We start from the raw sequence: 27,702 nt of genomic DNA, 5'->3' as shown, positions 1-27,702 counted from the left end.
ACACAGACATTCATACGGACACAGACACAGTTTCAGTCTCATACAACAAAACACTACACTCTTCCTCGAGTGACCTGCAGTGCTCTCGCTCTTTCACTGATTAATCTCCCTCAACTCAGTAAAAAATCAGCGCCCAGCAGGGATTTTTGCCTTTCCGTTCAGCCCTCTTTTCCTCTCCTACAGAGCGGTATCCAAAGGACTTTGCACGCTTTCTTATAATATATCTGCTTCATTGTTGCTGTCCTTTTAGGTCCAGTCTACAATAAACACAGACCATTGCATGCAATGTATTTCTGCCTACACCATCCAGTTTTCAATTTAGGTTACCTAACAGTAAACCAAATATGTGCTTGCACTTATTTCTTCTGGCATCAAAACCCCTTTTTTATTTATTTTATTTTTTTTTTCTATTTTCTATTTCTGGAAGAGCAGATTTTAAGTGTCCTTACCACCAAGGGCAGACCGGCAAACAACACAAACTAATTATATAAGCAAAATTGCTTACCGTTCGGTGGCCACCGTTTTTGTGTGTTGCTCGTCTCAGCCAGCCCAAAGTGGTCGTCCACTCTGCTGCTCTTTTCCAGTCCCTTCGTGGTCGCCAATTTGTAGTGTCGTCTGCCGCTAATCTGAGGAACCACACTCAGTCTTGAGTTTTGATGCCAGAAGATACACTTTATTACATCATCAAGAATAAAGTGGAGAAGTTCTCTGCAGAAAACATCTCCAGAATGTTTCTCTGCTTCTCTTTTTATACAGTCTTGACTTTAAGGCGTTTTCCATACATAGAATGGTTCCTTTTTGCATACAATTCTCCCTAGAGAGAAGGGGCCCCCCCAAGTCTTGTTATGCTAAAGAAAGAAGCCCACTTGTATTTTTCCAGATGTTTCTAATCTGAGGGTCTGTCAACTTTAGCAACGTAGGCATTTTCCACACAGGCATATGTGATTATAATGGAAGAATAACTGGATATATAAATGGTTATATTCATAATGATTACACTCGAACAATTCATATTTTAACCAATAAAACTATTCGACAGTTACTGTGTCGTCAGAGCTATAAATATTGTATAGCACAAGCTTCTAAAACTCTTCATTAAGTTAATGTTTCACCACAGGTGGAGATAGAACCAGAAGAAATCGAATGGCGAAATTGAGTGTCTCCTTTGTTTCCTCCAAATGGAAGTACAGTTATTTTACAGTTATACTAACTGAGGCCCAAGATTGCTGGTGAACCCCAGTTTGAGTTTGGTCACTATACAGCATGAATGTAAAGTAGTCCAGAACATTGGATGGAGGCCTGATTGAATTTTAAGTGACCACTGTCCTAAATGTGTCTTTGAAGATCTCTCACTCTCGCTCTCTTAGTAGTCGGTGTTTACCCTCTTCATACCATTTAACTTCTCTCTCTCTCTCTCTCTTAGTGATCAAACTGAATGACTGCATTGAAAAGTAGATATAAAGTTTGTACACCCCCTTTTCACAAGCACTCAGCATCTTTCTTTTGCCCGCTTGATCCCCGCCTACTGTCCCCTGCCCTATATAAGTGTGTTTCTCAGTATGCAATACAAAGAGCAAGAAGCAATGAAAGAAAGAAATAGAGTAATGATAAGGAGTATGTTCACACTCCAGTAAATCGCCATGAAGTGTAAAGTCCTGTTCTATTTATGGTTGTTGAGCCTAATAAAGCCAGGTAAGTACTAGCCCATGCATCTCATTACAGCAATAACACATTTTTCTCTTTAAATGTATTGTTTTAAGTTAAGGTTCTTTTAAGGCTTTGCTAATATGGTAATTACTGGATTATTATATTTGAATTTAAAGTTGTGTGTCTGTTCATGTGAATACCAGAAATAAACCAGAACGAAACACTGAGGATTCAAAGCAAATGCTGGCAAAATGTGTGTTGTCAGTCTCCCAGATAATAAATTATACTGAGAGTAAATAAATGGGACTTTAAAACAGTGTTACAGTCAGTAAAATTGATGTCTGTTGTACAAAATACAAAACTGGGTACCTGAGCTGTTGTTTACTTGCTCCTGAATATTGAGATCTTGTTTTTTTTAATGCTTTGTACTTCAATATTGAAGATAATCAAACCCTGAATATGGAGAAACAATAACTATGTGTTTCATATTTTAATCCAGAATTCTACATGTTCATCCATCGCACTGATGGAGTGTTTATTTCTCAAGTATACATCATTCCAATGCCCAAAATATAATATATCTTAGTTATTGAATAAATTAATCAATTATCACTGACTCATTATTGCTATTCATATTAACTATTAAAATGGACTCTTTTTACTATTAATTAAATAATTTTTCATAGTTTTTACTGTGAATATTTATTTTTAATGCACTCTGTCAATAGAGAATGACATTTTTCATCAGAAACACAGCAGAGAACACTTGAACTCAAATGACCAAAGCAAAGAAAGGTTTAGGCAAGGTTTGGATGTTGAATTTGGTCTTGTGACATTTGTACATTGTTGTGTGTTATCTCGTCTTGGAAATAATAATATCATACATAGTCAGAGGTCTAGCAGCACACCTAGTTAATTATTATATAGAAGATGAGTATTATCCAAAACAACTGCAGTACACTTAATAAAGTTATAGCCCCCTGAATTCAAGTGCTTTTCATGTTGTATTGCTCATTTGTCACTTTTGATAAAAGCATCTGGTAAATTAATCAATATAATCGGAAAACCTTTAAGATTCTGTTATAGAGGTACATTCAGTCATCATTTTTAAGATGCCATGTTCATTTTTAAAGCAGATCTAAATCAAGCACAGGCTTTGAGCGACTGCTCTCGTTTTTGGTCCTTTCATATTGTTCTGATATTCTCAGGCTCCTCTGCAGATGTCTCTGTATCTCCGGGCTCCTCGGCTGTCCTCAACTGCTCTTTTACATTGCCGCCTCTAGCTGATGATTCACTCTTGAACATCACCTGGTCCTTCAGCGGTTTAGTCATTGCCTCAAGGAACCACACTCAACCAGGCTTCTTCTTGAACACCACTGCCTCCTTCATTGGCTCCTTCCCACTGACTGTTTACAATGCCACTCCAGACCAGCAGGGGGTGTACGAGTGCAGGGTGAGCTACTATGAAACCAATTACTCTACAGATGTGACTCTGACAATTTTAGGTGAGTCTAATGCCGGGTTCAGACTACACTATATTTTTGTGGGTCATGATAGTCACTGTGTCAGATTACACGATTTTGACTCCACAAATCTTGTCGTGTCGTGGACAACAAACATGTCAGACTACACGTTGCTTCCCGAGCATTCTTTAACGACACACGTGATGTCATCGAGAAGGCGGAACTAGCGACTGACTTCCGAAAATAAGAGTATAAACATTGCTGAAGAGCTTCCGCTATAGTTCGCCAGCATTTTTCTTTCTTTGTTCTGTCATGGTAGTCCCTCGATGACACATCATACAGGAGGGAGTACTGTTGCCACAGCTCCACGAACCTTTCCTCCATCTCATAATTCCACCTAGCAGCACCATCATCTCTCTTTCGTTTTGCCATGTTTGAAACCGGTGTATGAAAGAGCTTCTGTGCTGCTATTGGTCAACGTAACCAATGTGACAGAACTCATTGTGGACGACGGAAAAAAAATTAAACATACTAGTCTTTCTGTCGTGATATCGTGAAGCATTGCAGAACGATATCACGAGCTGAAACGATGGAATCTTACATCCCGACACCCATTGTCGTTTACGAATCCCCAGGACACCCTATGTCAAGCAAATCATGGCAAAATCAGGCTAAAATCATGTAGTCTGAACCGGGCATAACTGTTGAAAAACAGAGGACCAATGTTCAACTTATTCACATATATATAAATACAATACATATCCCACAGACAAACAAACTTAACCTTAGAGTCACTTTCTAAATATCTCACAGTTCCTCCACTGGTCTCCATCATCTTACCTGAAGTAGTTTTGAAAAGAAAAACTGTGGTTGAATGTTGGGCGAGGAGATTTAGTCCTCCACAAATCATGTTTACCTGGACAAGAGCGGGAAACAAAATCCAAGAACCCCAAAAGCTGCAGGTGAAGCGCACAGAGGACGGTCTGTACGACGCGGTCAGCTGGCTGACCTTCATCCCTCAGATCTCTGACCAGAACACGAGCTTTCGCTGTGAGGTGCAGCACACAGCCCTGGTGAAGCCCATCCTAGAGGACTTCACACCGCACATCACAGGTATTCAGAACTCTTACGGCTAGATATTGTTCACATTAGCTGCATGCATTTCACAACGCATTCGTCAACGCTTCGTCAGTTGCAAGTTGCTGCAAATGTCCCAAGCATTTTGTGGAACTGTGCAACTTGTGCACATGCTGTAGAGTTTGCCTCACAAAAGGCTTCAGTTGCAGATGCCTCCTTGATGTTGTCAGTTTGCTAAATTGGGGCAAAACTACCAGGATATGTTATGGATAGTTTATGCTAGGGATGTGCAGTCCATTTAAGCTGTGAATGCTCTGCAAATCATGCCTTTTAAGAGAATGAGTTCAGGGAACTGGCTAAATATTTACATTACTATTCCCTTGTCATTTGAGGGCAACATAAGGCTCGCATAATAAAATGTTGGGAATACGTGTGTAACTGTCCATAAATTATTTATTTGCCAAACGATGGTAAATTTCTGTGAATTTGTGTTAATTATGGAGGGATTCAGGTGAGCAGATTCACAACAGTTGTATCATCATTGTTCTGCATTCTCATAGGTTTCTTAGCATGATTTCACATGTAAGGAAAGCTGTCCGCAAATTGCTCGCCCAAGTGGAAAAAGGTGCTGTTGCTTCCCGATCTTGATTACCGAAAACCAGTGTGTACATGAAGAAAAACTAACCATTTGTTTTTCTCATGCTTGACAAATCTTGCGTGACATGTATAAATGTGTGTGTCTAAGAATTTGGGAATGCATTGCCACCGAATAGATATTCCTGGCAAAGGCCTACATTTATATCGACACTTGACACTTGGTGTTTCTTATTTGATGTCTCTTATAAATTAGATAGCATACCCAGGTAAAGAAGTCACCGCTCGCCACTGGTTTATCGTTGTTCTGCTTTTCTAAACCAGTCTACACATTATCCAGCTCTGCAGGTCAAATCTTGGCTCTCTCTGTCTAGTTCTCCCAAAGGTCTCTCTCTCGTTGCTGTTCCCTCCGCTTCCCACTCCTCTCCGCTCACCCTCTCCTGCGAACTCAGCGGAATCTACCCTGACAACGTGTCCATTCTCTGGATCCAGAATGAAAAGGTTCTTCCCATCCATACTTTGTCCATCCAGAATGAGGAAGGAATGTACGAGAGACATCAGTATCTCACCCTGAGTGCGGAGGAGAGGAGCAGAGGAGGAGAGGTGCAGTGTGTGGCCCAGCAGCCCGATGTGCAAGAACCTGCCAATGGAACTCTCGACCTAACCGCCGTTGACCCACGAGGTATGGGACATATGACTTCACTTCTTATTTACAGTATTCTTTATTCAAATATGTGACCACAAAACCAGTCATAAGTAGAATGGGTATATTGTAGCAATAGCCAACAATACATTGTATGTGGGTCAAAATTATAAATTTTTCTTTTATGCCAAAAATCATTAGGATATTAAGTAAAGATCATGTTCCATGAATATATTTTGTACATTTCCTACCGTAAATATCAAAACTTAATTTTTCATTAGTAATATGCATTGCTAAGAACTTCATTTGGTGATTTTCCCAATATTTTTTTTTTTTTGCACCCTCACATTCCAGATTTTCAAATGTTGTATCTCGGCCAAATATTGTCCTATCCTAACAAACCATACGTCAATGGAAAGCTTATTTATTCAGGTTTCAGATGATGTGTAAATCTCAATTTCAAAAAAATTGACCCTTATGACTGGTTTTGTGGTCCAGGGTCACATATAATGCTAAACTATGCCAAGATTAACAGGTTTATTGTGCTTTATGATCCAATCAGCATTGAGAACAGACTCAATTGGGTGCTTAAATGAAAGAGTCTACTTCAAGGGTCTCCAATCCTGCTCCTGGAGGGCTACTTTCCTGCAGAGTTTAGTTCCAACACACCTGGCTGGAGGTTTCTAGTGATCTGGAAGACCTTCACTGCATTGCAAACAGGACAAATCTGCCTCTGAAGGGTACTTTAGAGTGGGAACAGTCTTGGCCATCGTATTGAATGGTTGTTCCAAACCGAAGTGTGTAAAACTGGCCACCTCAAACAGCCCTTCGCAATGAAGGATTGTGAAGGGTACACTTGGTTCAGGTGTGCTTAATCAGGACTAGAGCTAAACCCTCCAGGAGCACAACTCGACTCCCCTGGTCTACAATGACTAGTGTTGTGTTTTAACTGGATTAAATGTAAAGTGTGTGAAATAGTGTAGAAACAGGTATATAGCTGGAGGTGGAGAAAATGTTCTTATTACTTTTACTGCTCTCATCTCTTTCAGTGCAAAACCCAGGTCTGAATAAGTCAGCCAAGGCTTCGGTAGCAATGATGATCATTTCACTCACACTGGTTTTTTTGCTCTGCTTGGGATTTTCTTGGAAGAGAAGGGATGGTAAATCTGGTAACACACCAATGACTTAAGATAGAAGCAGAAGGCTTTCCATTAGCAGCCCCATTCATCTCAATGGGAGTCGTTTCATCCCTGAAAGAATGTGATGTAAATGCATCCATATTTGCTGTTCCAAAACATTTGAGCCAATCACCTGAGCTGTAAATGTGACTTGTTACTCTATATATAAGTGATGAATCAAGTTTTTCTTTGTTAGCATGGCCCTGCTAGTGATAGCCCTTGTGGTAGATGCTGTAATAACTGTATGATTCTGTGACAGAAAGCATCTTTCTCCATTGGTGTGTATTCAGAAGAACTTGATGAAAAAACATTTATAGAAAGCAACAAAAAAAAATGCAAATCTTTTAAAATTATAGACATTTTTAAACATTTACTTACCGTCTAGTTCAGCGGTGGCGAACTCCGGTCCTGGAGAGCCACAGCCCTGCAGAGTAACACACACACACACAAACAAACAAACAAACAAACATATTGAAGAATGTTGGAAACCAAGCAGTTTCTGGTCCCCGTTGTTTTCCATAGTGTTTTTTTCTTACTATGGAAGTCAATGGCTACCAGCAACTGTCTGGTTAGCCACATTCTTCAGATGATCTACTTTTATTTTCAACAGAAGAAAGAAGCTCATACACATTTGACACAACCTGAGGGTGAGTAAATGATGGCAGAGTTTTTGTTTTTGGGTGAACTGTCTTTAATGTCACAGCTCAGGGCAGCTGCTAATGATTATGAACATTGAATGAACAGCTGAATGGAAATGCTGACACTCTCACATCTCTTTTCCTCAGAGAAGCTGAAGTCTCTGAACGTCTCAGCGATCGTTCTGCCCCCCAGGGTGATTGTGGGTAAGAAAGGCAGAGTCACCATCAGTGTGGAAGGCAGGTTGGCAGAGAGAGTACAGACCGCATGGTTTCTCAATGATGTTCCCATCACAGACACTGCATACAGAGCTATCAGTCAACTAATGCCAATCATTAGTCAATAGTAATAATTAATAGTCAACATCAGTCAATCATTCACCTTCACCCTTTACTAGTCGACTGTAGGCGAACCTTTTGGCCATTACAGTTTATTATGCAAATCTAATGACGCATAAATTGATTGTGGACAATTTTGGGCAAGTGCAATATGTGATTCAGAACTAGTCGACACACACTAGTGACAGAACTAATGAATGACTAGTTATGCAACTAGTTCTACTACTTTACTGATGTTTGAAATTGACATTAAATTGGCATTGTTTCTGCACTATTTTCATGAAGTCAAAGGGACAAATGCAAATGATCTTAAAGTTACAGATCTAGTATATATGAAAGTGGTGGTTTTGCACGTGGGCTCTTTCTTAACTTATGCAAATTATTAACCAGCATTATCATAAATGTGTATGTTTCACCCTTTCTGACTTTCTCACCTCTCTCTTTCTCACCCTGTCTCTCTCACAGAGAAAAAATACAGTGCTTTTTGCTTGGCAGCCTACACTCCTCGCAGCTCTCGTGTATCTGTGGTGTCGGAGAAAAGCTCTCTGCTGCCCTCTGCTGCTGCCTCAGGATATTACAAGCTACACACTCAGAAGTCGCCACGCTCGTCCTCCTGCTCCATGAAGCAGCTGTTCTCCTCCGTCACATTTATACCCGACCTGTCCATTCACAAGTGTGCAATCTTCAAATGCCACATCTCGTATAAGGGCAAAGACAAGGTTGTGGCCGAGAGAGTGTCCGACAAGTTTACTATTCTAGGTCAGAGGTCGCTCATGATGAATTATCTACAGCTGGCGTTTCTCCTGTGAAGCTAACAGGAGAATCTCTTGAAAATATGTCCGGGTCTCATATCACTCCAAACTGAAAAATGGAAAGAAATTATGTTTTGCGTAAAGAAAAATATTATAATATTATTAGTATTATCACAATTACAATTTTTGCATTAGATATATCGTTCTCAAGACAATCACAATTTTAGACACACATACCATTGAGAAGGTTTTTGTTTTGTAACTCTTATTATTCTGAAGGTAATTTCATAAATTAAAGGCAATATAATAAATAAAGATATTATAAATATTTCTACAAAACTGTAATATATTTAATAAAACATTTTTTGTTTTGCATCACAGTTATGTGAAATGGATCCTAAATAAATGTAATTTTCATAAAGCAAAACATTTTTTAATATAATAAAATATTGTGGTGCTTTTTTTTTTACATTACAATTACGAGAATTGGATTTAATAAAAACGTCTGAAAATATTTAAGCAAAATATAATTATTACATTTCATAAAATGTTGTTTGTTTTTTTTGCACTAGCTGTGAGAACCTGATTTTAAAAAATGTACGGTCCTAAAATAACCTTCATTTTCATAAGCAAAGCATAATTTGTTTTTCTAGCGTTTAGATTTTCGAGTGAAACACAACCCAGACATGTTGAGGTGAGGTTTGGTGACCCTATTGGGTGCACCTGCTGGTTACTGTTTCTAGATTTTTGTTCTCCTTTAGCATGTAAAGTAAGATGCATGTTTCGATCTATTTCATTTCATCATGTTTACAAGTCAGTGTTGTTGATTTTTTGTTTTGTAGCACCACCTGAAGTTTCAGAGATCCAGTTCTCAGAGCCGAATGAGGAAGGAGGTGCAGTATGACAAACAGTACACACATTAAAATAGTGCAAATGATGTAAACGCGTCATTACAGAAGGTTTTCTCTCCCCAGGCGTTGTGACCATGACGGCCCAGGCCTCTGGCTTTCACCCGGACATCATCACCTTCCGCTGGTTCTGTGAGGGACGCTGCAGGCTTCTTCTCGGCCCTGAGCCAGTGCAGGCTCCCCGCCGCAGAGCTGGAGCGAGGAGAGACCCGGGTGTGGGACACCGTCCACCAACCTCAAACAGCCCCTCACACGCCAGACTAGAGGTGACATAACTGAGCTCCTGTGATTCAGATAAAGACAGTGTTTAGAATGGAATGCATTAGTGGTCTTGGTGCTGGAGGTATTTTTCCATTCACTTTTCCCATAGGGATTTTTGAAAAGTCTTCATTAGAACATTATAAGCAATGAACCAAACCAGCTACAAGGCGAATCACAACATTACAAACTTTGATTTGATGCTTCAAAAAGTATTTGAAAATTGGACAAAAAGACAAAGGTAGAAGACTGTGAACTTAACAGCTTTATAGAGGGAAAGAACTGCAATCCCATGACATTTACATTTACATTTAATTATTTAGGAAGGACTTATAATAGAAGCAATCAAACCAACAAGAAAGCAACAATATATAAGTGCTGTGATATAAGTACTTATAGTACAAGTAGCAATGTTTTTTTAATAATAAAAAAAGAATAAAAAGTAGATGGAATTATAGAATAGAGAGAGCTAATGTTAAAGGGTTAATTTATTATTATCTGTTTTATAATAAATAAAAAGAAAACAGGTATATAGAATTGAAAAACAAATGGAGAGTGCTATTGTTAGAGGGTCAAGTTTATATATATATATATATATATATATATAATCAATAATAGAAAACAAGTATAGAGAAGAAATAGAATAGAGAGTGCTGAATGAAGTGCGGCGAATAATATAATTGGATTAAAAACAATCATTTGGATTAAATACATAATTTGTGGTGCTTTATGTAGGTAAACAATCACTGCAAGCTCTTTTGGAGCAGTTTGCTCACTACGACTCTCTGATTGGTGGAGATATTTTTGCAGAATCATGGGTAATGTAGTTTTTACCAGGAGTTATGCTGTTAAACACAATTCTTTAAAAAAATAAGTTGAAATACTGTGGACTGAGTGTTTCAACAGAGGCATATACCACCGATTAACAACCTCAGAGCTCACGGTAGGTCAGTCTTTAAAGGTTATCTTAATAAAATCAGGTTTTACTTCTGGAACTCGACTGTTGAACTCTATAGCAAACTATCAAACTATTATTTCTGCAGTATATACTTTGCACAGTATGAACATTTTCTAGAATAGCAAAAATGACCTACTGACAAAATGTGCTAAATATTGAATTCCCACAGTTGCTCTTTAAAGCATTAAAAAAATCAGGTGTTAAAAGCATTGTATAAATATTAAACAGTTTAAAACGTTTATTAAAAGGATATGTGGATGTACAGAGGTGATTGTGAGGTTTGTGGGGGTTATAATGTTGATTGTATTAGGATGGGTCATTGTGGGGTGACTGGTTGTTTTGGCGAGCGGGCACCGCCGCTTCTGCAGCTTTCTGAGCGGACGCCGCCGCTTCTGGAGCTTTCTGAGCGGACGCCGCCGCCTCGGAGGAAACATGAGCGGACGCCGCCGCCTCGGAGGAAACATGAGCGGACGCCGCCGCCTCGGGGGAACTGTGAGCAGACGCCGCCGCTTCGGGAAGGCCAGAAGCGAGCCCCGCCTCCTCGGAGGGAACCTCAGCGGGCCCCGACGCCTCGGGAGCCTTGCGAGCTGACCACGCCGCTCGCACCGACATCAGCGGGGATTCCTACACGCTGCGTATCAGTCCGGGACTCTCCAGGAACGGGCGTGAGGTACTGGGTACGGCAGACGAGGCCTCTGACGCCCCGTGGATTGCCGCCTCAGGGAAACTGTGAGCGGGCACCGCCACCTCGGGGAAACCGTGAAATCCAATTTTGTATAAATACTAAATACACTGAAAAAAATGTAATATAGAAACAAATTGATAGTAAATTTCACTAATAAAACGGCAAGTAAATTAAACATGAAATTTGGAAACGGAAAGATTCAAATAGTGTTTCCTTGTAAAACATTTCCTTGTGTAATGTGTACAGTCTGTTTCCTTAAAATATAATACTGTTGACTAATACGTTGATAATTATGTACACTCACATGAGATTCGAGTACAATAAGTGACCTAGATTAGAAGATGAGGTGTACTTCTCACTTTTGTGTTTTGCAGAGCCTGCAGAGGAAGCAGCATCTTGATGGCTCACAGTTCTTTAGAAATCTACATCTTCTCTGGACGCCCACAAGAAACTTTATACTTAAGTTCTATTTATTTTTCTTAAAAAAATAAAGTTTTTTTTATTTTACTGCTAATCATATGATGCATGAAACACAATATTATAGTATTCGCTTCACTCTTTTGAATTACATGTCATCAATGTTAATCAAATAAACTCTTTAAAGCTGTCATGTGTGTTTGTTTAAAAAAAAAACACGAGTATGTGAGAAAGTCAGACAGCACGAGCCACAGTGACTCATTTTGTCCAGAGGCACTAAGCTCACTTAGATACATGTCAAACCACAACACTTGTGCGCATTCAGACGTGCAAAATAAGCCTTTTTATTGAGCCAACACTTCAAATGCTTTAGTTTTCTACCATAAACAAACAATATCTGGCTAATCTCATAATCTGCTCTGCTTTAACATGTTGAAATATCTTGCGGGAAGTTGGAGGTGCAGCACACACCAGTTGTGCAGCAGAAAACTATGGCTGTGTCTTAAAACCTAGTGAGATTTCTTTCCAGACAGCAGGGTTTCACGCACAAACAAAAAAAATCTGGTTTCTCTCATGATGTCCAAAAATGCTGCACGTGTAACAGTGGTGCAGGCGCATGCCTAATGCCGTCTTTTGAGATAGTTCACTAGGTTTAGACACACAGCCTGTGTAATTTAGAGAAGTAAACTTTGAAATGATGTGGGGTTGAACATAACAGGCCAGATGACTCTTATGCTTTCCTCACCACAAACCAGTGTTAATGCTGCTTCACACAGCGAACACACACGAGCACAGCGAACTCCAGCACTCAATATAACCTCAAAGTAAAGGACTTACGAGAAAGAAGCAGACGTGCTTGTAATGCTCTGAATGTGAAGAAACCCGTTGCCACCGAACTTCGCGTCAACTTCATTAATCTGTCAGCAGTTCATCACTTTTAATTTAATCGGCTATAGATCCGCCTGAAAACTCGGTGAACCGCATTGGTCGCACTATTTGGACCGTTTGGGTGAGTACATGCTGCTCTTTTACAATTTCACTGATGAAGTTGTGATACTAATTAGTCTGTATGTGTAATGCTAGTCATATTGCATTGCTGGACCAATGTAGTCCCTGGACCACAAAACCAGTCATAAGGGTCAATTTAAATAATCTTTCCATTGATGTATGGTTTGTTAGGATAGGACAATATTTGGCTGAGATACAACTATTTGAAAATCTGGAATCCGAGGGTGCAAAAAAATCTAAATATTGAGAAAATCACCTTTAAAGTTGTTCAAATGAAGTTCTTAGCAATGCATATTACTAATAAAAAATTAAGTTTTGATATATTTATGGTAGGAAATTTACAAAATATCTTCATGGATCATGATCTTTACTTAATATCCTAATGATTTTTGGCATAATAAAAAATTGAACAAATATACCTGTGCTACTTATGACTGCTTTTGTGCTGCAGAGTCACAAATGATCTCTGTGTCTTGATGAGTCAGGTGGTTCCTTCACTGACTCGTGTTCAATGTTTTGCTCATTTAGGGTTATCTGTCAGTGGCTGTTGCGAGATATCTCAGACCGGAAGTCACAGCTGAAGGAAACCAAAGTGTTCATGCCAGAACAGATGAAATTGACTTGAAAAGTGCAGTAAACAAAACTGGCAGAGAAGGAAAGACAAATGAAAATGACAGAGCAGAGGTCAAGTGTTCCCCTTCTAAAGTCAGAGTGGCTACTTCTGTACAGTGGGAAAACACTGGTGTGGTCAAGAACGACAATAATGATAAACTCCATGTTCATACCACAAAAAAACTAACTTACCATTGTGCAGCGTGGTCCACTGGGACAGACACAGACAGCGAAGGACGCACAGCTGAGAAAGTTTCATTCGATGAAGAAGAACATGCAAACTGTGAGAGTGAGGAGAGAGAAACTGCACAAGAGCTGGAGGTCACTGGAAAAAATGAACAAAACGATGGTGACAATAAAGAAGCATGTGACGAGAATCATGAGGTTGAGAAGTGTGCAAAGAAGAGAGAAGATGCAGATAACACAGACGTAATGATCCAGTCTGAGCAAGATGTAGAACAGGACAAACAGATCAGCACGATGGATCATGGACAGACAGAGGGCATGGCAGCTTTTAAACTTGCAGATGAACATCCTACTGATGAAACAGAGAAACAAATCATTGTCCAGAAGAATCAGGGGAAAACTGAGAGTGATGAAGATCAGGGGACTGAATTACAAGTGCAGGATTTACTGGAATATTTGACAGATGTAGCAAACAACAATTCAAAGCCTGAGAGGCTGAAAGCAATGGACAAATATTCTGATGAAATCAATCAATTCTCTAAAAATGGGGTTGAGGAGATGATGCTTGGAACTGAGCAGGATGAAAACACCACAGAAAGGGAACAAGAAATGACTAGATATGAGCTAACGGAGTCCGCAGAAATCCTGCAGAGAGAATCTGAATCAGAAAAACATGCACCAAAAGATGAAACAGAACTGAAAATGACCACAGTAGCGGATGAAACCGTCGATGCATTAGAAGACACCCTGCTGTCGGATTCAGAACAGGACACTTCAGAAAATACTCCAGCATCAGGAACTGGCTCATCTGTGCTGGCCACCAAAACTGAAGGCATGTTTTCAGATCTGACTGTTTGCGAGTTCCCTGGAGAATCAAGGAGAGGACTAGAGACTGATTGGGGATGTTTTGAGGAGATCCAAACTAAGCTACACTATCCCCAAATTCCTGCAGAAGAGCGAGCAGAAAGAGACTCTGAGCGCTCGGAGAAAGCAGCCGAGACCGAACACAACACTGAAACTCTAATCCAATCAGAGAGTCAGCAAACAGACAAAACCGAGCTCTCGCTCAAAGAACATGTTGAATTCAGAACTGAACTGATTGTTGAAACAATTGAAACACAGATCAGTTCAGAAGACGAGGAAGCAGAAGCCTTTGAGACAGAAAGTCGTTCACCTGTCATCAGAAATGTCCCTTTACAGCCACACAAGCTTCGTGAGTTCACAGAAGGACAATGCAAATCATCTCAAGGAACAATGGACACTTTCAGTGAAACACAGGGAAATCCAAGCACGTCTGAAACCACTGGAACTGCAGAGCATGTTTCAGATGACCAAGCAGATGTCAAACCCGTATCAGCGAGGTCTTTGAGCCCAACAGAGCTTCTGGAGGAACCTCTAGATCTGCAGGGCGAATCAGAGACCGCTTTAGAGCATGTAGAAGAAATAACAAATCAAGTCTTGAAGGAAATGATAGAAACAGAATGTAACTTAGTGCAAAAAACAGAACCTTTGGTAGGACTTTCAGCAGAAGAACCTGGCGATGCAGAACATCAAGTACCTGCACGGTGTGTGTCAGCATATGCTTCTGTCCTGGAAGAAGAACGGACGTTACTAGCTGAGACAATAGACAGTAGTGAAGAACATGTTAGTTCACCGGAGTGTGAAAGCACTGAAGCTGATGGACGTCATGAGCAGATGCAGAAGTCCATCGCTGGAGAAACAGTGTTGAGAAGTCATGAGGACTTGATGGAAGTCAGCAGACCTGGGACGAAAAGATGATTTGATCATGTGAGCAAAGGCCTTCCAGAGGTGAAGACAGAAGGAAAGTTTGATCTAATTCTACAGGTAATATAGAATAGTTTGTTGAGGAAAATGCAGAATTTGAAATATTCAAATGTCGTCCTACCAACGAGCTGAACCTAAACCTTAAAGGACAGTTTATCCTTAGGCTTTCGAGGACTCATCTTTAGACTTCAGCGTTCAGAAGTCTAGAATTGCTGTGAAGAATCCACTAGTCCGGCCTCCCAAAGACCCCAGAAAGCTGCTCTTCAGAGCCGTGGCCGAACCTCTGCTCCCACAGCCTTCAGATCGCAGGCAGACGGCCCAGGTCTCCGCTCCAAGCAAAGGCATGATTGGATTTAAACTCCCAGGTATTTACCAAAATAAGACCTTCATGAAAAGTATGTTCAGATTTGATTAGTACTTTAAATCAGTCCATTCTTTATGTATTTTGTGCTGGATGGTTTTCAGGGCTGCCAGTACTGAGGAAAACTGAGTTTGGGCAGAAAGCAGAAGCAGAGAGAACACTACAGCCACAGGTGCACACCAATGCCATTTCTGCACTTCACAAAATCATGGCATAGATTGGGATGAACTATTTATATATTTTTTTTATTCTATTTAAATAAATCAGACATTGATGAGTGCTGTTAGACAGCTGGAGCTGAGGCAGACCAGAAAATGTAGATTTTAAAACGTCTTAAAATGCAACAGTTTTTACTTTTATCCTATGAAAATTCTGAAAGAAAATGCTTCGTGAGCCGACTGTTGCTTTGTAGTAACGAACGCAACTTTCATTGCACAAGCTCTTATTCGGTGTTGTTGTTTCTAACATTGTGGTCATTTAAGCAGGCAGTTTGTTTCTTACATTCAGTTTAACAGCATTAACAGCAAGTCAAAATGGGCAAGCTTTCAACTAAACTGTATACATGCATTTTAAAGGCTTATACTTTGTTCTTGACCCGTCCATGCAGTAAATGCACGTTATTGAATGAGCGAGGTTTTCTAGAAAAATAATTCAACTGCTCAGGTAATTTCAGTGGTAGGTTAAGGCACATATTCATGTAGATACCTATTAAACTCCCATAATTCGCACACTGATATCGCACAAATATTTCTGGCCGTTTTCGCTCGTTGTCAGCCTCTGCTTTTCCTCAACAGACTGAAGCCTCCGCGTCAATGTAGCACGCCTTTGCTTTCTAGAGGGCTTAACAGAGTAGCCTGTTGTCATATGTTTATACGCGGTTAGAGGGCAGTAGTCCGCTCGCTGTTATATATCACTCCGCCGCTGGAGGGCAGCAGTAGTCCGCTCGCTGTTATATGTCACTCCGCCGCTGGAGGGCAGCAGTAGTCCGCTCGCTGTTATATGTCACTCCGCCGCTGGAGGGCAGCAGTAGTCCGCTCGCTGTTATATGTCACTCCGCCGCTGGAGGGCAGCAGTAGTCCGCTCGCTGTTATATGTCACTCCGCCGCTGGAGGGCAGCAGTAGTCCGCTCGCTGTTATATGTCACTCCGCCGCTGGAGGGCAGCAGGAGGGCGGCAGTAGTCCGCTCGCTGTTATATGGCACTCCGCCGCTGGAGGGCAGCAGTAGTCCGCTCGCTGTTATATGGCGCTCCGCCGCTGGAGGGCAGCAGTAGTCCGCTCGCTGTTATATGTCACTCCGCCGCTGGAGGGCAGCAGTAGTCCGCTCGCTGTTATATGGCACTCCGCCGCTGGAGGGCAGCAGTAGTCCGCTCGCTGTTATATGGCACTCCGCCGCTGGAGGGCAGCAGTAGTCCGCTCGCTGTTATATGGCACTCCGCCGCTGGAGGGCAGCAGTAGTCCGCTCGCTGTTATATGGCACTCCGCCGCTGGAGGGCAGCAGTAGTCCGCTCGCTGTTATATGGCACTCCGCCGCTGGAGGGCAGCAGTAGTCCGCTCGCTGTTATATGGCACTCCGCCGCTGGAGGGCAGCAGTAGTCCGCTCGCTGTTATATGGCACTCCGCCGCTGGAGGGCAGCAGTAGTCCGCTCGCTGTTATATGGCACTCCGCCGCTGGAGGGCAGCAGTAGTCCGCTCGCTGTTATATGGCACTCCGCCGCTGGAGGGCAGCAGTAGTCCGCTCGCTGTTATATGGCACTCCGCCGCTGGAGGGCAGCAGTAGTCCGCTCGCTGTTATATGGCACTCCGCCGCTGGAGGGCAGCAGTAGTCCGCTCGCTGTTATATGGCACTCCGCCGCTGGAGGGCAGCAGTAGTCCGCTCGCTGTTATATGGCACTCCGCCGCTGGAGGGCAGCAGTAGTCCGCTCGCTGTTATATGGCACTCCGCCGCTGGAGGGCAGCAGTAGTCCGCTCGCTGTTATATGGCACTCCGCCGCTGGAGGGCAGCAGTAGTCCGCTCGCTGTTATATGGCACTCCGCCGCTGGAGGGCAGCAGTAGTCCGCTCGCTGTTATATGGCACTCCGCCGCTGGAGGGCAGCAGTAGTCCGCTCGCTGTTATATGGCACTCCGCCGCTGGAGGGCAGCAGTAGTCCGCTCGCTGTTATATGGCACTCCGCCGCTGGAGGGCAGCAGTAGTCCGCTCGCTGTTATATGGCACTCCGCCGCTGGAGGGCAGCAGTAGTCCGCTCGCTGTTATATGGCACTCCGCCGCTGGAGGGCAGCAGTAGTCCGCTCGCTGTTATATGGCACTCCGCCGCTGGAGGGCAGCAGTAGTCCGCTCGCTGTTATATGGCACTCCGCCGCTGGAGGGCAGCAGTAGTCCGCTCGCTGTTATATGGCACTCCGCCGCTGGAGGGCAGCAGTAGTCCGCTCGCTGTTATATGGCACTCCGCCGCTGGAGGGCAGCAGTAGTCCGCTCGCTGTTATATGTCACTCCGCCGCTGGAAGGCAGCAGGCGCTCGCTGGCTGTAATGCGCCGCTAGGGGCGGTGGATGGTCTGTCTTTCTGAGAGCGAGGCGCCTGACGCCGGTAGAGGTTGTGGGAGGAAAGAGCGACGAACCGGGTGGAAGCCCTAAAAACGAACTGACGTTATACTCTTTAGATTGCTCTGTTTCCTACACGGCTGTCTGGAGTAATTAAAGGTACGTTTCGCATGGAAGTGTCCGTGTTTTTGAGCGGTTGATCTCGTTCTTTAAGGCCTTTAGCTGCTAAGGCTAACGCTAGCGCTGCTAAATTCCGGATCGACTCGCCTGAGGCTGGAAATACATCAGGACTCTTGACATCGCGGCGATTAATAAGTGTGTCTGTTAGTGTTGTTTGTCTGGAGTTTGTTTAATTAATCAGTGAGTTCTCAGGAAACTTGTGCCAGTCTAAGTTCACAGTCAACTTAAGCGAAACGAGCCAAGTAGTTTTTACGTTTAATGTAAGTTAGACCCTTGTAAAATTATCAATTTGACAACGTTTTGGATCAGGGAGACATTTAAAAGGTTGATTTTTAGCTGTTATTGCAATAAGAGCTGTCGTAATGCTCGGCTAATGTCGACACACGATTGAACTGTCATCCGAACTTGATTTAAATATCTCCGGGGTTTATTTTAAGCTTTTGAACGTTTATTAAATTCGTCGTTTGACTGAAATCAGGAGTTATTGAACTTCATGAAGTGCTACACAGTCAGCAGGTGTCTTTAAAGGCCAGTACCTCATCCACTGGTTTTGGGGCTCTCCTGTTTAATTTGCATACACAGCATGATGTTGTTAATCATAAATCATAAAATATTCAGATTTAACTGTTTTCAGAAAGACTTTGTCTTGAAAGAAAACGATTAACCTTATTAAAATTACTGTCTAAAATATGTACACAAACGGCCTGCTTCATGACGTCATGATGTGACGTCATTTGCGTTGACTAACGGTTTACTCGGTGTGTAAATCCTGCGTCACTACCGTCGCCACATATCAGACAGGTTTTTAGACACTCCCCCATCTATCATTGGTGGAGCAAACACGTTAGTCCCGCCCTCAGCGCACGCGATTGGTTGAAGCAGTAGAACACAACAGCCGGTTTATAACATTGATCTTTATAAATCATATTTATATAAATTTATAAGCCAAGTTTCTGTTGTGATCAGTGGTTTTTGAAAGTAAGAATCCTATTTATTTTTCTCCACAATTTTTTAACAATAATTTCTAAACCTTTAAAAACCAACCTGCTTTGAGCTACAAGGTTAATACACTGATGGCATATTATTTCAGCTGATTTTTTTAATCATCGTGTTTAACAGCAGAATTGTGGGTAAAAACTACATTACTCATGATTCTGCAAAGGATTCTCCGTCAATCAGTGAATGGATAAAGCAATTAATGCCAAAATAACTCTTTAGCGCCCACTCACTATCAAGAAGAGCTCTCAAACTACTTAAATTCATATATATTTTTTTATTTATGCAATAAACGTGTAATACATTGTTTCTATATATACAACATCTGTAAGTCAATTTTATATTTACTTATTTATATTCCATCGTTTGTCTCATTAAAGCAGTTGTCTTGTAACTTTGTCTTTTTGTCTGATTTTGAAATACTTTATTGCTTCAAATCAAATAAAAGAAGCTCATGCTGTTGTGATCCACATTGAAGCTGGATGGATTTTTTTCAAATCCCTGTGGGAATAAAATACTTCTGGAAAAGTGGGCAGCAACTGTTAAGGCACTTTATGACGCTGTTTTTGGGCTGTTTTTTTAATCTTTGCATATTAAACTGGAATAAGAGAAGTAGATAGTATAGTAAATGTTGACTATTTGAAAATATGTCTTCCTTCTTCTTTGGTTCACACAGGTTTCCTCCCCTCCGCGTCTCGTGATCTGTGTGTGTGTGTGTGTGTAGCACACAGCAGCGATCCGTCATGGGGGACATGAGTGATCTGGACAGACAGATCGATCAGCTCAGGAGGTGTGAGCTCATCAAGGAGAACGAGGTCAAAGCCCTGTGTGCCAAAGCCAGGTGATCACAGAAGACCAGTCCGCAGCTCGCAAAGGCATTTCTGTGTTGATCATGTGCTCATACGACTGTGTGTGTCTTCCAGAGAGATTCTTGTAGAGGAGAGTAACGTACAGAGGGTGGACTCTCCGGTCACAGTGAGTATTCAGAAACAGAGCGCAAGACAGAAAAGAAGAGATGTTGAAGGATGTTGGAAACCAAACCGTTTTGGTGACCATTGACTTCCAAAACAAAACCATTTTTGAGATATTTTCTCAAATATCATCTTCAAAATTATAATAAACTATTTTTTTATATTTTTTTCATTATGTGTATGGGTCGTTAATAGCCGTGTCTTTTCTTCAGGTGTGTGGTGACATCCATGGGCAGTTTTATGACTTGAAGGAGTTGTTTAGGGTGAGTCTGAGTTCTTTCACATGAAAAGCAGGGCTGGACAGTAAGGACTGCTGCGCCGTCACGAAGGATTATCGTTTGCACATGTTTTTAAGCCTTGATTAATTAAACATTAAAGCGACCTGAAAGTGTTCAATTAAGACGCAAAACTCAGAGGCTGCTGATATGTTTTAAGCAGCACAATTTCACTGAGCTAAAGTCAAGTCCATTCTGTTGCTTCTTGCTCCAAATTTAGAAATTCTACAATCCAATTTAAATCAAACATTGCATCATTTCATTTGTATCTTTGTTCTATATATTCAATTGTGCTATTGCTTGAAATTTGTTCTTATTTACTGACTGTTCACTTGTCTTTAATAATGTTTGAACTTTATATTTATTAGTCTAGTAGCTAGAAGTAATTTTGGTGTCACATAAGCTAATTAGAATACAAGATAAAATGGGTCAAAAACAATGATAACAAGCTATTTTATTTTTTAGTGGCAGTATCAGTGAAAATGTTGGCAGGGCAAGTGAAAATCTGAACCAGTCGCCTGACCGGGCCAGTAGAGAAAAATCCTTAGCGCTGAGCCCTGAAAACTAAATGCAGAATGATCAAGTAATGTATAGAAAATAATAAGAGTTATCTTATCCAATGGGCATTACTTTACACGTCAAGTCAAATGTATTGATATTGCTTATTTCACAATACGCATTGCCTCAAAGCAGCTTTACCGAAAATCATGTTTATAATCTTTAAAGTAAAAATATCTTTGTGCTTTATAGTCATATTTAGCTAATTAGAGCTGGTGGAAAAAGTTGTGTTTACATACTTATAAAACTTTATTTAGAGAGCCGTGCAATAATATAGTTGACATTTTGCGGTAATATGCATCACTTTATCAGTGTACTGTATGTGTGTGGATAAAGTTGGATTTACTATAGATCTTTTAAAAGTTTTTCCTTGAAAAATATTAGAATTTTTATCAGATATTAATTTGAAATATTGTGTATAAGTGTTTTTCATTTTTATTTTGTTTGTAAAAAAAATTATTTTGTTAAATTTCGTTCAATTCATTTAAGTATTGTTATTAATTTGATAAATATTATTTTTATTTTTCTCGAGTTTGCCATGAATATGGCCTTTAATGCTGGAATGACATAAAATAAAAATATTCACATGCTAGAGTTATTGGACCGTAATCTAACTGGAATATACTGGTTAATAAATCAGTATTTGAACATCTGTTGTCCTTCAGGTGGGAGGCGATGTTCCAGAAACAAACTACCTCTTCATGGGAGATTTTGTTGACCGAGGCTTTTACAGCGTCGAGACCTTTCTGTTACTTCTTGCCCTGAAGGTGCTGTCATTATGTTGTTCAGGACATTTGGAACGAGATGTTATTGTTGTTATCGTAATAACTGTACATACACTACCAGTCAAAAGTTTGGAATAATTTTTTTGTTTAATGTTTTTGGAAAAATTCTCTTACAAAGTATTCTCTCCAATACTGTAAAATAGTTTTACAATTTAAAACAGCTGTTTTCTATGTGAATCTCTGTTAAACTGTAATTTATTTCTGTATCTTTATTTATTTATTTATTTCTCAAAGCTGTATTTTCAGCATCATTCCTCCAGTCTTCAGTGTCACATGATCTTCAGAAATCATTGTAATATGCTGATTTGCTGCTTGTTTATGATTAATAATGGCTGTTGTTATTATCCATGTTTAAACAGTTTTTACTGCTTAGTATTTTTGTGGAAACTGATCATTTTTTTTTTCAAGAGTCTGATGAATTTGAATTTGTAAATATATGAACTTCTTTACTGTCACTTGATTTCAGCATCATTTGTTTTTCAGAATTGATGATGAGAAATGTTTGTTGAGCAGCAAATCAGCATATTAGAATGATTTCTGAAGATCATGTGACACTGAAGACTGGAGTAATGATGCTGAAAATACAGCTGCGCATCACAGAAATAAATTACAGTTTAACAGATATTCACACAGAAGTCTTTCTAATAAAGCGTGATCTTAATCCTGGCAGGTGCGTTATCCAGACAGAATCACGCTGATCCGGGGAAATCACGAGTCCAGGCAGATCACGCAGGTGTATGGCTTCTACGACGAGTGTTTGAGGAAGTACGGCTCGGTCACGGTGTGGCGGTACTGCACAGAGATCTTCGATTATCTGTCCCTCTCTGCCATCATCGACGGCAAAGTGAGGCTCTCCGTCTGATTGCTAACGAGGTTGTCTTGCTGCGTGAGAACCGGCTGACGAGGATGTGTTTGTTGTGACCCGCAGATCTTCTGTGTTCACGGCGGCCTGTCGCCCTCCATCCAGACTCTGGACCAGATCCGCACCATCGACAGGAAGCAGGAAGTGCCTCACGACGGGCCCATGTGCGACCTCCTGTGGTCGGATCCTGAAGGTAGTTCTGCTTTCTGGATGTTCTCCATCATCTGAACTAGGGATGGCAACGATTAATCGACGATTGATTAATAAGAGATGCAATCGATTAAAGGGATAGTTCACCCAAAAATGAAAATTCTGTCATTAATTACTCAGCCTCATGTCGTTCAAAACCCGTAAGACCTTCATTCATCTTCGGACACAAATGAAATATTTTTGATGAAATCCGAGAGCTCTCTGACCCTCCATAGATCGCAATGCAATTACCACAATCAAGGTCCAGAAACGTAGTAAAGAGATCGTTAAAATAATCCTTGTGACATCAGTGGTTCAACCGTAATTTTATGAAGCTACGAGAATACTTTTTGTATGCAAAGAAAACAAAAATAACGACTTTATTCAAAAATTTGTCTCCTCCGCGTCACTCTCCTCTATCACATACATAAACAACGTATGCTGTTCTGTGTCAGCCGCACCACACGGATACATTGTTTTCGTTCAAATCAAAGCGTAAATAAACGTACAAAACATATCCGTGTTTTGCGGCTGACACGGAACAGCATGAATGCAAAAGCATGGTCACGATGTAACATTTGCCTGCTAACCCATTATTTATCTTATAAACAAAGCTTTGTACCTCACTTGTGTCATACTCACATAAACGTGTTTTTCTTTAGCTCCGCCGGTGGAAGCGGTTCTCTGACAGCAGCTCAGAAACACGTGCTGCAGTTAAAGGGTTAGTTCACCCAAAAATTTAAATTAGCCAATAAATTACTCCCCCTCAAGGCATCCTAGGTGTATATGACTTTCTTATTTCAGACGAATCCAGTCGGAGTTATATTAAAAATGGTCTTTGATCTTTCAAGCTGTTTAATGCCACTCAGCGGGTGTTGCATGCATCAGTCCAAAAGAAGATAAATAAAAAGCGCCCATCTATAAGAAAAAGTGTCTCACACGGCTCCAGGGGGTGAACAAAGGCCTCCTGTAGCTAATCGATGCGTTTTTGTAAGAAAAATATCCATATTCAAAACGTAATAATCACTTTAATGTAGCTTGCGCCAGCAGTTGTACACAGAAGCAGCTCCGGGCGGATGACGTATGAGTTCAGCGCTGCGCATGCGCCGGTGCGTCTCGTGAAAACCAACACTTGTTTACAGGAGCAAAGGAAGCAAAGTTTCCTTACTTTAGCAAAGGAAAACCAGTCTCCTCTTGGCTTATATCGAAATCCTCCGACATTATTCTTTACAAATCCTCGTTTTCTACTTTTACTTAGTGACCGTTGTTTTGTTTTGATCTCTCCGCTGCGCTTCTGCGTGCGTTACTTCTGAGCCGCGCATGCGCAGCGCTGACCTCATACGTCATCCTCCTGGAATTGCTTCCAGTGTAGGACTGTTGGCGCAAGCTACATTCAAGTGATTATTACGTTTTGAATATGGATATTTTTCTTACAAAAACGCATCAATTCGCTACAGAAGGCCTTTGTTCACCCCCCGGAGCCATGTGAGACACTTTTTTTTAATAGATGGGCGCTTTTTATTTAACTTCTTTTGGACTGATGCATGCAACACCCGCTGAGTGCCATTAAACAGCTTGAAAGATCAAAGACAATTTTTAATATAACTCTGACTGGATTCGTCTGAAAGAAGAAAGTCATATACACATAGGATGACTTGAGGGTGAGTAATTCATGGGCTAATTTTCATTTTTGGGTGAACTAACCCTTTAAGTTTGGGATCATTTTATTTTAAATGCCAATGATGTCAACTGCAAGCATTGCGATTGTGTTTTAAAATACAACAACATTTAGCGGTCTCCATGATGGGATATGAAACTGAGTGACACTGCAGTAGACGCATTTTGCAGCATTAAGGTTAACGATTAATGGAATAATTGATCATTAATTTAAACGACGATCGATCATGTAAAGGGTTGAGCCTTGCCATCTCTAATGCAAGCGTGTGTCTCTGCTGCAGACACTACTGGATGGGGCGTGAGCCCGCGGGGAGCCGGATATCTGTTCGGAAGTGACGTCGTGGCCCAGTTCAACGCCGCTAATGACATCGACATGATCTGCAGAGCGCATCAGCTCGTTATGGAGGGGTACAAGTGGCACTTCAACGAGACGGTTCTCACGGTGTGGTCCGCTCCCAACTACTGCTACAGGTGTCCCCACAATCCCCTGCAGCATGACCCAAATACATATCTTATTGGAATCAGTCTTGTTTTAGTATCCTCGCTTTATTATTATAGTTTTCATTCTTTTTTTTTCTTAATTAGTTGTTGTTTTCATGTTTTCAGTCTTTATTTTTATTTTAAAGTTTTAGTGGGGTTTTTTCACATTATTTGTTAATGTCTAATTTTTAATTCAGAAATGTTAGTTATTTTAGTTCATCGAGTAGGGATGCACCAAAATGAAAATTGAGCCGAAGGCTGAATACGAATACTGTTTTTTGTGTTTTTTTCCACATGTATTTTGCCAATTTTATTCCACCATTGCATAAATTAGCCAAAATGTGCTTTTTACCATTTTATCTTGCTTTTCAAATAAAAAAATCAATTACAAAACAACAATTTAAAAATATTTACTTCACACTAATCATTTGTTAACATTCTAGCAGATATTATATCAACAAAGCACAATTTAACTTAAAATTAATAAGCGAGACCCTGTTCTTGAATCAGGAATGTGTTTTTTTACTGTACAAATAAAAGCGGATCAGAAGAGACTTCTTTTAAAACATTAGAAAATATTACAGATCCCAATTTGAACACTATGTGTGAATGTTACAATAAATGTTGTACTTATTGTTATCTTTAATTTACAGAACAACAGTAAAATCACAACACTAACATTTATGAATGTTGGAGTTCTAGCTTTATAAAGAGCGCGCCTCACTCTGCGCTGGTTTCTGTTCGATCGCATCACGTCATTGTTCACTTATTCAGCCGAACACCGAAATAGCTTTTTTTGTTTGTTTGTTTGTTTTTTTGCTGTTTTCGGCCGAATAATTTCGCTTGCCGAACATTTGGTGCATCCCTAACTTCAAGTGAACTAAATCAAAATAAGAAGTGTTGGCTTGGAAACTAGCTGGAATTCATTCTTTGAAAAAAAAAAAAGAAAAAAAATTTTTAAGAAGTAAATAAAATGTTTTCCAGTTAACAATTATTTCAGTGAATTGAAAGCCATTATTGTCATTGTATTTTTCTGTATACAACTAAAGTATTTAAAGTAAGGAAGATTATTTTTTTATGGTTTTAGGTTTAATCAGCTATGATAACCCTGATTAGAGTTGTGGTTTTGTGTTACTCAGGGCTGCAGACTGAGACTAATATAGTAACAATAGATAACCAACAATCATTTAAATCTAGTCTGGAAACGTTGTGTTTTTGTCGATTACGTCTTTATAGTGAATGTGAGAGTTCCCTGCTCAGCCGAGTCTGATTCAGACCAGCTCAGTGAATCATTCACAACTGTCTCACTGAAGCACAGCTCATTTTATGGTTGTCTAATTCAAACCGTTGCATGTAATTGAAGATTTGTTCTACTAAACGGTGTTATCAAGAAAACACAGCACTTATGGTCCACTTTTCTTTGTCTCAGGTGTGGTAATGTGGCGGCGATCTTGGAGCTAGACGAGCACCTGCAGAAAGAGTTCATCATATTCGAAGCTGCTCCACAAGAAACGAGAGGCATTCCCTCCAAAAAGCCAGTCGCTGACTACTTCCTGTGAGCGAGTCCGGATCCAGCGCTCTCAGCAGGAAGTGCTGCCCTGTGTGTTCTTGTATTTCTGTTTGTTTCCCTCTTAATTGTGCTTTTTTTTACTTTCTCTGTAATATTCCTTTTTTTATTTCTATTTTCCATCGACTTTCACATTCTCTCTGCTGTCAAGACACACAGTGGCATGATATCGTCCTCCACGGCTGTGCCATGTCTGGCTCTCAGACTCACGGTACGCTGTAGATGTAGACGTTTATAATGTACGTGAACAGCAGCAGGGCTTTCACGGTGTATTTCTGCAGTTCCTCAGAAAGATGCATTTTAAGCGGCAGGTTGTTGGACATTTTATTTTATTTTTCTTGCTTTGCATTCTCTTCTCATGTAAATGGTAAATGCGTGAGAGAATGGATATGCTTCGATTATAGTTTACGGTCATCTGTTTTCTCCGGAGTCATGGTTGGAGAGTTGTGTGCAGGAACACGGACACGAGGACTCGACTGTTCTCTCTACAGGACTTATTGTTGATTTTTATTTTTAATTTGTGAAAATAAAATGTACTTTTGTATGAATTTAAGATGTGAGTTTCTGGTTTTCTTCATGCGTTTGTCAGATATCATGCGCCTGCTCAAATCAGTGTTAAATCCACTGAAATAGTTTTCTAACTGAATACTGGAGTAATGTGATGTGTGTAAAAATAAACAGTTAAGAACACTGACACAACTTCAGCAAGTATCCCATTTTCAATCACCTTTCATAATATTATTTTACAAATAATTTGGGCAAATGTAAATTGCCACTCGTTCATATATTCAAATAAAAAAAGAGTGACCTTGTGAATATGTAATCTTTAATACATATAATTTAAAATATGTATAGTGTATATTTAAGAAATGAATGCTTTTATTCTGCAAGGATGCTTTAAGCTGATCTAAGGTGACAGATTATTTATATCTCAGTTAATGCAGGTTTTTTATTTTTACTTTCTATTGATCAAAATGCACCATTTAAATTAAAAAAGCATCTTGGTTTCCACAAAAACATGAAGCAGCACAACACTGAGAATGAGAAATGTTTCTTTAGCAAAAAGCAACGGTGCAGTCTCCTGTAGTTCCGCTCCAGGCCGGCGGGCGGCGGAAGAG

The 27,702-nt window shown here is 40.5% G+C and overlaps 1 protein-coding gene and 1 pseudogene across 1 annotated transcript; both read left to right on the top strand.

Annotated features, from left to right (window-relative positions):
* Window positions 1–1,640: 1,640 nt before the first annotated feature.
* LOC107689935 (uncharacterized) lies at window positions 1,641–14,975 on the top strand (annotated as a pseudogene).
* A 3,068-nt stretch (window positions 14,976–18,043) lies between these two features.
* On the top strand, window positions 18,044–27,137 carry LOC107689929 (serine/threonine-protein phosphatase 4 catalytic subunit B). The gene is made up of 9 exons (XM_016488115.1): window positions 18,044–18,203; window positions 19,897–20,061; window positions 20,144–20,195; window positions 20,404–20,454; window positions 21,690–21,791; window positions 22,480–22,653; window positions 22,738–22,864; window positions 24,819–25,008; window positions 26,447–27,137. Exons 2-9 carry the CDS (start codon window positions 19,964–19,966, stop codon window positions 26,574–26,576), a joined length of 924 nt encoding a protein of 307 aa, XP_016343601.1. The 5' UTR covers window positions 18,044–18,203; window positions 19,897–19,963; the 3' UTR covers window positions 26,577–27,137.
* The last annotated feature ends 565 nt before the right edge of the window (window positions 27,138–27,702 follow it).

The sequence above is a fragment of the Sinocyclocheilus anshuiensis genome, unplaced genomic scaffold (assembly GCF_001515605.1).
Source record: "Sinocyclocheilus anshuiensis isolate Anshui unplaced genomic scaffold, SAMN03320099.WGS_v1.1 scaffold1517, whole genome shotgun sequence".
NCBI lineage: Eukaryota > Metazoa > Chordata > Actinopteri > Cypriniformes > Cyprinidae > Sinocyclocheilus > Sinocyclocheilus anshuiensis.
This window is presented reverse-complemented; position numbering and strand designations above follow the sequence as displayed.